General features: G+C 29.7%; 1 protein-coding gene across 1 annotated transcript in view; it reads right to left on the reverse strand.

Annotated features, from left to right (window-relative positions):
* LOC106463424 (centrosomal protein of 290 kDa-like) overlaps positions 1 to 13,258 on the reverse strand; it is a 149,136-nt gene that overhangs the window by 28,207 nt on the left and 107,671 nt on the right. Inside the window, exons 29-34 of the mRNA XM_022390915.1 lie at positions 11,445 to 11,642; positions 8,994 to 9,364; positions 5,388 to 5,601; positions 2,850 to 2,987; positions 2,527 to 2,641; positions 678 to 757 (exon numbers count right to left, since the gene is read on the reverse strand). Of these exons, the coding sequence (XP_022246623.1) occupies positions 678 to 757; positions 2,527 to 2,641; positions 2,850 to 2,987; positions 5,388 to 5,601; positions 8,994 to 9,364; positions 11,445 to 11,642 (1,116 nt within the window). The remainder of the gene's footprint in view (positions 1 to 677; positions 758 to 2,526; positions 2,642 to 2,849; positions 2,988 to 5,387; positions 5,602 to 8,993; positions 9,365 to 11,444; positions 11,643 to 13,258) is intronic.

Genomic DNA, 13,258 nt, shown 5'->3' on the forward strand with positions numbered 1-13,258 from the left:
TTGCCTTATAAAATTAAGAACTTAATATTATATACCATTAAAATTTGGATTATTATCTATGTTTTTAACCTATATTTATTTGTATCCCATGATAAGAAAATTGCTTAATTAAATTTTGAATGACACTCACAAAAAACCATGTGACATGAATAGAAAAAGATGCCCATGGCAAGAGGGTTAAACCATTTATTTAAAGTGATCTTAATCTAAGTAATAACATAATTAAATAACATTAGCTGGAACAATGACACCAAAAAACTATTACTTTTAATTTGGTTGAAATAGAATGTTTAACCCTTTCACTGCTGGAAGTGACTGTGGTTGACAGAAGATTAACCATTGTTGACAGTGGGGATCGACTTTTCCCCACAACTGTAAAAAACATTTTCCCCCTCTACAGTGAAAAGTGAAAACCTTCCATGAGCTTGAATCGACTGCCAGACAACGGGTGTGCTGACATTTGGGAGCGTGAGTGGGAAACACAAGTATAAATAAATCCCTCAGCTGGGGCCCCACCTGGCAGACAACGTGAGGCATCCACACACAGAGATATTGGTTGATTGTCATTATTTTCTCTGTGTTTTTACCATAATTTAGGAATGTTATTGACACCATAACGTCAAGTTATCAGACATCACAGACAGATGAAACATCAGGTATTATCTGAATCCTCTTACCTGCTGAGTGGAACTCTTTGCTTTATGGACTTGTTTTTTTAACTCTTCCTTTTCCATCTCTAACACATTTTTCTTTCTTCCTGAAACATTAAAAATGATTCAAAGTAACATATACACAACACATTTTAACAGATCTAGTTTGTGTTGAGACACAGCAAGTTTCAACTTAAGTCAAAAACAAATATCTATGTAAAATGCCAAAACTATTTTCCCAATTCACATTCTCTTTAAAGTTCTGTTAGGTTATGACTTCTGGTTAACAAGAGTGAGATCTAAACAGTATTTGATAAGTTATGGTTCTCTTGTTTAAAATATATGATGAACTGACTGAGAATATTTTAATAAAAATATTTAGTTGAGCCTGTTTCATTAAGTTAAATAGTTTTGTTTTCCCTAATTAAGGATTTCACAACTAATTTAGCACTAAAGATAAAAATTATCTTACATGGAAATTTGAAACAACACATAATAATATTCATGATAAATGACTGAGTACTAAGTGGTTCCAAACTCAGCAGAATTTTTAAGAACAAATAAACTTATTACATAAAATTATAAAAAGCTGGACATGCAACCCAAATACTGAAACAATCACACTGATTACAATCTCCATAAATTCTGAAACCTTATTCTCCAGTGGATAGTTTTACAAAGTAATTGAAAAGTCCTGGAGAAAAATACACTACAGGATTCACTGCACCAGATCTTAAACATGACAAGCCTTAATCTTCCCTTCATTTGTTTTAAAATAACAGAATAATTGGTATGAAATTTAATGTATTTTTATTTTTCATACCATATCAAAATTAATTATTGCCTATTGGATGGGATGTGCTGAGGTTTAATCTTTAACTGATTAGGAAATTTGATACACACATATTTTACGTAGTTCAATGCTGTATCCATTCTGATATGAACAGAGTGGATGATGCTACCCAATGGAGCTTCATATTTGTTTAAATGGATAGCATTTCTAATCAAACACAAAATACACAAGATAAAATGTAACAAAAAGTTGCAATATGTCCAAATATTAATTCAATGTTGAATAGTAAATTTTCTTCTCTATAGTTTATGTTTCAGGATAAAGCATCAGTTAGATGAGATCCTGATGATGTATGTAAAACAATATTCAGAAATTTATTATAGGCTTTAGATCATGATGATGCATAGAAAACAATATTCAGACATTTAACTGTAAAGATTGATGAAAGTTATATTTATATATTTGATGAAGTGCTACGCATAGGTGGAATTTAAACATTTGATTACAAAGCTTCAGAAAAGTGACTTTTAGTTGCTTAACTGTAGAGCTAACCAATTCTTATATAACTTTGATTATAGTTTTACAAAGGTTAATATATATATATTCAATTTTAACCACAACTAGAAATGTTTCTCTCGATAAAAATTATAAACTTTGATAAATCATAAGAACTGATCAAAATAGTTGTTTTCCATTAGAATTATAACTAATAGAATAGGCTTAAAATGTCCATTTGTATACATTTATATTGAGCATGCCTAAATATACAGATTTTGATAAATTTAAATAGTTTTGGCTAACTACAAAAACTATCAGTGGAACATGACAAATGAAATACAATAAACTTAATAAATAATTACTAGCAACTTTATATAAAGAGAATACTTGAACATGAAAGATATCTGAGAGATTGAAAAGCAGTCATTTCCAGTAGTTTCTAAAATGAGCTAACTTATGAACTTAAAGCTTAAATACTGAACCATAAATTAAGAAATACAAAAGTTGAAATACATCCAAATATTTTTTGCATTCTAGATGAAAGCAACAAAATAACTTGACAAAACGTAATAAAACATCCTTTACCTATCTCACTTTTTAGTTGCTCTAACTCGCTATTCAACATTTCCTCCTCTTTATAAAGTCTTTGATTTTCCATCCTCAGTTTACCATTTTGTAATTCTAGTTGCTTGAGTTTTAACTATAAAACATAAAAGGAAAAATTTTATTTCACATACTAGAGTTATACTTTTTGCAATCAAAACCAAACAGTTTTATATTTGTTGAACCTAAGAGTTGTAACAAAAATCACCATTGTACAGCAATACAGTACTTCTAAAATATGTAGTAATAGATAAAGACTGTCAATAAAGCCTGCACACTAGGAAGTGAAGAGTAAAACTAACTACCTGCAGAGGCTTTGTTTTGGATTCTATCATCTCTTGCACAGAAAGTTGATCGGATGCATGTTGTTGCTGAGCTGTCATACTCTCTTTGACTGCATTCACCATGTTAGCACGCAAATCAGTCAATGCTTTACTTAATGCCTGTAAAATATTAAGTACAAATTCTACAAACACTATTTGCAAATGTTCAAGGAAAATAAATTTGATTATACAAATAACAATAAGCAACATAAATGCACATTATATAATCAAACAGCTTCCCCTTAGCTAACATGAAAATAGTCATCCCAAAATCATTTATTCCATCATACACATACCTTTGTTCTACATACTTACTCATTATCACTCATTTTATCACATACATCCCTTTACTAATACCTAAAAAGCAGTAGCTTATTCAGTATCATTCCTTCCTTCTATCTTACACTTCTCTTTACCAATGCCTAGATACAAGTAAGTTACTCAATATTAGTCATTCTATCCAACACTTTAACAATAACAACAAAAAAATCTGCAATAAAAAGAAAACTAGTTGCAGATGTTTTTAAGGAAACAAATATTTGTTATCAAAGCCCACTGAATGCAAACTTCACCAATGTTAAGTACACACATTATTAAACTTTATTAAAAAGGCCAGGTTTTCCAATTGTTTTAATTTATTTAGCATTTTAGAGCAATGAATTTCTAAGCTACAAACTACTTCCACATAAACATATCTTAGCTACAAGTTAAAACATACTCATAATGTATCTAAAACATAAAGATATGGCACACAAATACTTCTCCACTAGATCAGTGAAATAATTCTTTGAAAAACTATTTTTGCAATTCTATAACTCCATTTTTTTTACTTTGTTGTTAAACCAATATTCCAATATTTATATAAAAACTTATTGTTTTTGTTTTAGATTCATTAGAATATACAATTAATGCATTAAATCTAGTGTAGTTTTTCATATTATCCCAAATGTATAGCCATATTAAATTTGTTAACAAGTGGCATGGACTGTGCCAAGCCAAATGCAGTACTTCTGAGTGAGGTGATAGATTTTTAATTTTGTTTTTAAATGAAACATATAAATACTACAGAAAAATAAAATTGAACAATAAGGGTACATAGGTAATTGAAAGTATCAAAAATAATCTGGAAGTTTAAGTTGACCACAGTTACACTATAGGTTTAGCTCATTTTCCTAATTGTCAATATTATAATTACTATCTATTATACTATAACTGTACCCAATCTATCTCGAACAACATGGTATGCTACAAGTTATTATTCATAATATGGTACAGTTGTTTTATCATTAATATTATGTTTCTACCATTTATCAATCTATATTGCCTTGGGGGAATTTTTTATCACAAGAAATATACAATGTTTAATGAGTTTAATGGCTAGTCTTTCATTATAATGTTCACTCAGTGCCATTTATGGTATACTGAGAATGATCCTTTATTGAAAGTTTATGTTGACAATAGATTACTTATTAATTAGATAATTAATGCCCTCCTTAATGCTTTACATATTGTGAACCCATCAACACAGTTTAAAAAGTTTTTCTGCTTTATGTCTTAGAACACCACATACTTCCATATTTGTTTCTGGTAATATTATGTATGTGTTTAAATGACATCTAAGCAGCTGAAAAATTAATGATTCATTTTCAAGAACAAAGTCTATGTTTATAAATCTTGATTTATGAAAAACTACTCTGAGAATTATGAGGTTTGTATGAAATCAGCACTTCTAATGATTTGCTTTTGGGGTCAGTTGAAAACACCAGTTACCTCAAGTATTGTGAGATGTCACAAAAATACTTTATATATCAACACACAATCTGCAAGTCAGGGAGACATGTTTGGTGGATTGATTACCAAATAAAGTTTTCTGATACTATAATTTCTCTTGCAATATCTGGAATCTGAATTGCCAACCAGCAAGACTGCATTCACACTAGTTTCCAGAGACTAAAACCCATACTCCAATCCAAAATCCTATATAAAACACAGTAATGGATGCAAATGTTGTGCAATACAAAATTTCATTGCTAATTTCAAAAAATAATGTTTTCAGCATTTTTCATGAGTTCTGTTGATAGAGATGACTGAGGAAGCCTCAATGAAGCTTACTTGCTACTGTAAGGTAGATAAGCACAGAAATTGCCTGAACATGAACATTTTTACTACTTTTTGTGGCCAAATATTATTGAGAAGAGAGTTCTTATGGCAATGAAGTGTTGTTTTTGATGTTAACAGTTTGAGACCTTTCTTGGAGTACATTTCTTTTGGTTCCAGAAACTGTGGTACCCCTTTGTAGCCCACCCAATTCAGTCTCATTGACTTGCAGACTGAGTGTTAAAAGATAAATAAAATTTCTTTAATGCATTAAACAATATTTATGAAAATAAGGTTCAAATGCATTATTTTCCTTTTTATTTAAAGAGCACTGTTTCTCGTGCAAGCTATTACAATTATACAAAACTGTCATTAAAAAATAAAATCACAGAGGTTCTATATTATACTGTCACTATGACAAACCTGCAGCTGTTTCTCTTTATCTGAGATCTGACAACTTAGTCTCTCTACCATATTTTTTAAAGCTCTGCTAGGACTTTTCAGGGCAGTGTCTTTAAGTTCTGTGACTTCTTTTTGTAAAGTATCCACCTGCATCTGTTGATCTTTAATTTCTAACTCCTTCAGTTCTAGCTTCTGTTCAGCCTCTTGTAACATATTTGTCAGTTTCTGTTCTGAGCTACAAATATTTTAAAACTTTATGTGAATTTACTGAATGATTATGGAACACTGAAAAATAACAAACAAAGAAAGTAAATTAGAAAAATACTAATGCTGAAACTTTTCTAATATGATAAAAACATTGGGATGACAACACAGAAATAATAGTATAGAAACTAGAGTACAATTTGATAATCATTTAATAACCGAGTTTCTTTACTGATTACATTCAACTAATTGATTCTTCTCACATGAGACTTGGAGAGTTTGAATAATCAAAAATAGTCATAATGAGAAATGCTAGTTTTGACAAATTGCTTATTTTTGTGACTTGTGACCAAAACTGATAAAGATGTAGTATGTAGTCATATTATGAAATGTTTGCAAGGCAATAGGAAAGAGCAAGGATCTCTCCAATTTTCAAACAGGTATGGGAGTAGGTTTCTATCCAGCAAGAATGTCTTTATGAAAAACTATTTCTTTGACCAGACACATCTGTTTCCACTACTTATTAAAAGTGATAATTAAAAGAGAAAAATTTTAGCTGTCAATCACTGGCGACTGATAGGGGTAAAAGATAAGACAGTCTTGTAAAGTGCAACAGATGAAAGACTGCATCTTAGTTGTTTCATCAGTCATACTGAAGAACATTACCAAAATTACCACATGGTAGTTGAAAACCAGTCAGAAAATTACTTATCTCATATGCAAAGGAAACCAGTGCTAAAACACAAAGAGTAGACAATGAACGACATGAAGCATATGATGAGTTCTAATGAGTTGCAATTCACTCTTTTCTGTGCTGATAATACATTAAAAATATTAAAAGCACCATTATTAGTTTGAGCATGCAACGTTGCTGTTGGAGGTAGTATAATGGTGTGGAAAACATTCTTGTAGTAGCTATTGTGTCACTTGATTACCTAAAAAGGGCGAATATTATCCATAGTGTACATAAACACTGCTTCCAATCATCTTCATCCAAAAATGACACTTTTTCACCCTGATGAGTAATGTTCATTAATGATAATAATGAAGTAAGTCACTGTACTAATACTGTGTAAAACTGGTTTGAAGAAAAGTTATTTCCTTAGCCACCACAACCATAAACTCTCAATCCAACTGGGCACTTTTTGGATGAACTTGAACATTAAATTCACCCCCGTACTCCTCTGCAAACATTAAAAAATATATGGTGGATCATAATCCTTAATGAGTGATATAATATTGGAGAAGACACCTGGAAACTTTTAAAAGCTATGTATTACTAAGTCTAGGCTATTATCATGGTAAAAGATGGTCCAATCCAATATCAAGTGAAAGTCCTAATAAAGTGACTTGTGTACGTCTATATGTATATAGGTGTAGTCACATTCAAGTTGACGAGCCAACTATTCTGATACAGTTGACTGAATCACAACTTTTTCAGTCTCATTCTTATATTTAAAATAATTCAATAACAAAAATTTGTTACAGAGAACATACAAACTTCTGAGTAGTTAGCAGTGTTATCATGATGAAGTTAAGAGAAATTAAAGCAGTCTGAATAAAGAATGAGTAATGAATAAATTTATGGACAAAATTAATTATATTTCCAGAATTACAAGAATACAAGCTTGAAAATAAACTGCCTTTAACAACAACCAACATTAGGTTGAATAGTATCAAAACTACATTTTCATAAACTATACTGATATATTCAGTTCTTAAAGGTTATAGCTCATTTTCAATGTTTTTTCTTAAGTTCCAATGAGAAAAATATACAACTATATTTAAAAGATAACAATCTAAGGAGGGCACAAATACTATAAAAAATTGAAAAGCCAGCTTATGGATTCTGAGGTTGAAGCTGACATGGAGTATACATTTTTTTCACAATGTATGTAATTATTAATACAAGCAATTCTTAATATACAGGATAACACAATAAATAAATAAGAGTCTAATGTCTCTTCATGAAGTGAATAATTAATCTTATTCAATAGTGGCTTTCTCTGCTTAATGTCATTGGTCTCTTTAATTCATAAAGCCCATACATCATGAGCTCCAGGAATTATCTTCAAGTAGTTTAAGCTGATAGAGCTGTCAAACTTTTCCAGATCATGCTGAATTGGGCTTTCACAGTGTCTTGTGTATTAATGTATGTAGCAAAACATTTTTGCATGCTTCTATAAAATATATCACATTTAATACAACAATATTCATACACCACTCTTGAACCTTAAATATCAATATTTTTACCTTTTCCTAAAAAAATTTCTTTAGCCAAAGCAGAGATCTATAGAGCATTCTTTAATAGTTGGATTTCCAGATAAATAATGTACAAAGTATACTCAGCTTTTTACAAACTTCAACTTGTGTATGCTAATATCAATGTAAGTGGCACTTTGGGCACAATACACAATTTCAACTGAAGGGTGTTTAACTCAGTCAAAATAAAGATAAAATAATGAATTAATGAGTTATCTCAGCAATGTAAACAATCTTCACTTGAAAAAGAGCATGGTGCCCAAACTGTTACTTACATTTCTATTACCAATATGACTACATTACTTTTAAGTCTCTATCAAAGATTAACAAGTACAACACAGAATAACCTGATCTCAATTTGATTAAAAAAAAACAGCTTCAGAGAGAAAAACCTAAAACTAGCATTCATGTGTTATGTGAATGCTGTACATTTAAATATGATTTGATTTACATTGTACATAAAGAATGAAAATTTTATCCAGCTTACAATACCATGCAATTAACAGGTACCAATACAATCAACATAAAATGCTCAAAAGAATATACAATCAAGCATTTTAATAAAAGTAAACTTGACTCTTATCTTAACCTTATATAGTATTACTCATCAAATGGCAGTTGAGACATGAATAACAGTAGTTTCATCTAAGAAATTAATCTAGTGAAGTTGTCAAAGATGATTTAACAAGCTTGTATTGGATAAATTGAGCCGTCTTAAGTGCTTCTGTGCATTTTCCTCTTAAAAGATCATACATAGATAAGTAAACCATGAATATAATTATCTAATCTAATTTTATAAACCTACAGTATAAAATTGAGAGTGTGTTACAATGTTGTAAATAGAAAATGATTTCCTACTTTTATACTAAATTAAAATGTGCATACCTGAATGAACTATTCACATTACGCATTCAATAAAATATTGTGATCAATTCTGAAATTCAGCATAACTTTTAAGCTGAAAGTTTATAGTAAATAATAAATGAAGGTCACTGTCAAGCTTTACTGTGATAGAAATAAGATTTTGTCTTTGTGGTTTAGAAAATACGTATAAAAATGAAACATTAAAAGAGAAAGAAAACCAGAAAAATATACATAGCTGAAGCTCTTCATAGGAAAATCTGTCAAACAAAAGCAGCAACTGAAAAATAATTAATCTACCATTTCTGAGAAGCTTCCATTTCTTTGGTCTTATTGATAAGTTCTTTCTTCAACATTTCTATCTCCTCCAGTGAAATATTATTTTGCTGAGTCAGTATTGCAATTTTTTGCTCCTTTTCCACTAACAACTCCTCCAGCTGGGTTACTTGTGAAAGATGTTTATGTGCAAGAAAATATGCAGAAGTTTTGTTATCAAGATCAGAATTACATTTCTGATTTCTGGAAGGAATAATATCCCGATTAACCAAACGATGTTCCATTGTTTTTAATTCTTTCTCGTACTGTTGTTGTTCCATTCCTAAATCACTTCTGGCTTGTGCCAATAAATCCTTATAGCGTGATAAACTTTCTTCCTTTTGAATTAACCTCGCCTAAAGAATACAAAATTATATTAATTATACAAATTTGCTTTAAAACCTAAATATTAGTATTATGCTCAAAAGTAAAATTAAGTCAATTTCATTTGCATGTTTGATGAGAGTTTTTGACATTTGGAATTTATAAATTAAATATCTCATGATTCTGACATTTATAATTCTAGATGGCAGCAAACTTTTCAATAAAGGAAATATAAAAAGAAATCCCTTTCCAAAAAATAGATGCATGGAATTTGCTTTATCTCTGCAATCATTAAGATTTTGGTTCATTTTGTATTAGTGTTTTGGTTTTATATACTCTTGAAACAGAACACTTTCAGACTCTGGGCAAGTACATCTAATATAAAAACCTACAAGAAAGACACTCTCTTATTAAAATTTATTTACGGGTAAAATATTTTTAATGCACTGTAGATCATTCTGTGTCTTAAACCAGCTGTTTTAGACCTACTGCTTAAAATATAAAAACATATTTAATTAATTTTAGATTATGAAAGATTCTACTATTATTCATTTAATGAGTGAGCAAAAAAATGAAGACTCCTAGCTACTGTTCTAGTGAAAAATAAGAGCAGTGGGCTTTAAGTTAAAACAGGGTTAGAGGAAAATCATAAACAATATAATAGGTTTAAAAAAGTTTGTAATATAAAAAATTAAGTGTGAAGGAATTGTCAAATCTCTGACTGCATGGACAAAGATTGTCTTAAGTACCATTGAAAAATGTATTTAATTAGATATTAGAAAATAATACTGACTGAAGGAACAAATTAATTGGTAATCAGTAATTATCCAATTTTCATATTGGTACATCCTTAACTAACAGCAGTGATTTAGCCACAAAGTTAAGTTTCCAGTATTACCTTTCTTAACATTTATTCTACTTGTTATGATTAAATTAATAATGCAGAAATGTCTACCCTAGACATTAAATAAATGGTTATAATATGGTGCTTTAATAATGTCACTTATTCATTGAAATGAAAATATGCAAAACCAAACATATTTTATGCAATTTTAATTGCAGTGTATGATATTTTGTAGCATATACCAGTTGAGTATTTATTTTTTAAAGATACAATAGTGTGAAGATAATCTTCTACATGATTCTAATCTCATTTATTCAATATTAACACCTGCCACATGAGCCAGCCCAGCATCTTGATGAGGATCCACAAAAATGAATCATTCTGAAAGATTTGGGTTGTTTTGGTTAGAAAAAAAGAAGACATTTAGCACTATTTTCTAGGTCTAGGTTGCTGGACCACACCCATGACTGGACCAAAGATCATGAGAGCAAAATGGTGAAGTTAACTTTTAAATATAAAGTGATGTAGCAATGAAACATGTTTTAAATATTCTAGATGTGGATGTGATGGTTTAAGTGTAGCAATTAAGCTAAACCCAGGTCAGATGAGGGAAGAACTTATTCAAATATATACCAATCAATCTGACATATCAGCTGAATTGGACATTTGTCAATTGATTATTGCATTGACAGCAAAACATAAAACAACAGTCACAATGGTATCGTTATCTTCCAAATGGGGGATTAGAATCATATATAAGAAATCATTAGTTTTATATTTTGTGAAAGTAACAGCACAGTAAAGGCCAAAGATGCAGTGATGAATCTGAGTCATATGCACAATGCATTACCAGATGATTTGCCTACTGATTCTCAAATTAAAAATGCAATTTCTGCTATGAAGAGTAAATATAAAAAGGATGGTATAATGCCCAGTGTGGTACCACCATAGTATAATACATGTAGATTTCATCATACCATATTTCCATTATTATTTAGTTTTTTGTTTTAGAAGTTGTGCCAAGCTTCATTCATTGAGATATACAGAAATAACCCTAAATCACTGGTTTCCAGAATCACCCTCCTGTTGCCCATCCAAGGCTAAGTACTAAAAGATGCTGGGCTGGCTAGTGTGGTAGGTGTTTAATAAACCTACTAACTAAAGAATACAAGTAAAATTTAAAATATCCTATAATATGCAGTGTTTTTAAAGTTAAACTGCCATTATAATTAAACTTTGATCAGTTTATTTTTAAAATTACTCTGTACCTCCAAATATTCTACTTTTGACTGGGACACCTTAAGTGCTTGTTTAGCTTCTATAAGGTTATCTTCAAGGGTTACAGGTGGTTGGAACACAGTTTTGGATGAATCTGGAACAACTAGTCGTAGCTCTCCAATCACCTTATTTCTTGATAATATGGAAATTTCAGCTTCTTTTAGCTGTTCTTCTAATTTCCAGAGTTTCTATTCATAAAACAATATATTACGATTTAAAATGGCATTGTGAAATAAAATACGTGATTAACCCTCAAATTACCAACTTGTTTTTCTATATTAGTCACTCAAAGTGGGTCCACATACTGGATAATTTTATGTCTTTAACTGTTAACACATTCAACGTAAAAATAAAACTGACCAGAAAAATGTGTGCATTCGATTAATTTTTAATATGTATAAAAAAAGAGGACCCCAGCAGTAACTGATAGAATTAAATGGTATTTTTGTCTAAATTTTATGTGACTCATATTATTAACAACACTATAACCAATAATCATGTACCCATAAAAATTTATTGCATAAACAGTTAAAGAAATTTTTTTTTAAAGTCAATGGGATATGAACCCCATTGATAATTCTATGGTAAATAAATTCATTACATTTTAATGCAGAGTAAACTTCACACACTTCGAGCCCTACAAAAATTCATTAAATGACTATGTTTTATGCAAAAGTAATGTGGACTTTAATGATAATAATATTTTAAACCTTTCCCTAATTATATATAGTGCTCTAATTTATTACTAAAATGTGGATTATATTACCATAACAAGAAACTACACAAGTTCTATATTTTTATATAGACTATATATACAGATTATATACAGACTATATTTTTATATTCATACAACTTTTATACCAGTTGCTGATCTTGTAGTCTCTAAATTTATCATGCTTCCTACAAGTGTCCAACTAAAACAAAAAAACAATACATGTGCCTTGCATAGTAAAAACAGGCAAACCATCTAAATCTTTCATTTACTTCTATCTCTTACAAATATTACATATATTTATTTTGAAATAGTATTAATATATACATAGTTAACACAATATTTACATTGAACAACGTGAAATGATTATGGGAAATCAATATCTATATTTATCTAACTCTTTGTTTTAGTTAAGTGTTAGACATTTGTAAATAATATTAGAATTGATAAATAATTGTGAAATTCTATCCAAAACATTCAAACTTTTCATATTACTAAAATAGTCAAGGTTTACATATTATTAACTTTTGTAAAAAGTAATACAAACAAATGGGTTTTATAGGTTAAAGTGTAATACACTATTTATTTGGATCCATATAAAGAAACCTATTGTAGTATAATAACTTTATTAACGAATCATTATGAAGCAACTTGAAAATTTTCGAGGAAATTTTATAAATTGCTTCAGAGTTTTAGTAGTTGAAAATACATATAATAAAAACTTAAGGGTTTTTAGTATAAGCAAGTAGTCAAGGATATATATAAAAAGAAAAGAGGCAACAAGAGGACGCCTGTGTTACGAAATAGGCTTTTGAAATGAGGCTTGAGAATTGATAAACAGGAACTTAGTTATGTAAGGAATATGCTTCAGAGTTTTAGCAGTTGAAAATACATATAATAAAAACTTAAGGGTTTTTAGTATAAGCAAGTAGTCAAGGATATATATAAAAAGAAAAGAGGCAACAAGAGGACGCCTGTGTTACGAAATAGGCTTTTGAAATGAGGCTTGAGAATTGATCAACGGGAACTTTGTTATGTAAGGAGCATCACCTAGAAACAAGCAACAAGACACGTGCATTACCCGAAATAAGT

This window comes from Limulus polyphemus, unplaced genomic scaffold, assembly GCF_000517525.1.
Source record: "Limulus polyphemus unplaced genomic scaffold, Limulus_polyphemus-2.1.2 Scaffold1403, whole genome shotgun sequence".
NCBI classification, from domain to species: Eukaryota; Metazoa; Arthropoda; class Merostomata; order Xiphosura; family Limulidae; genus Limulus; species Limulus polyphemus.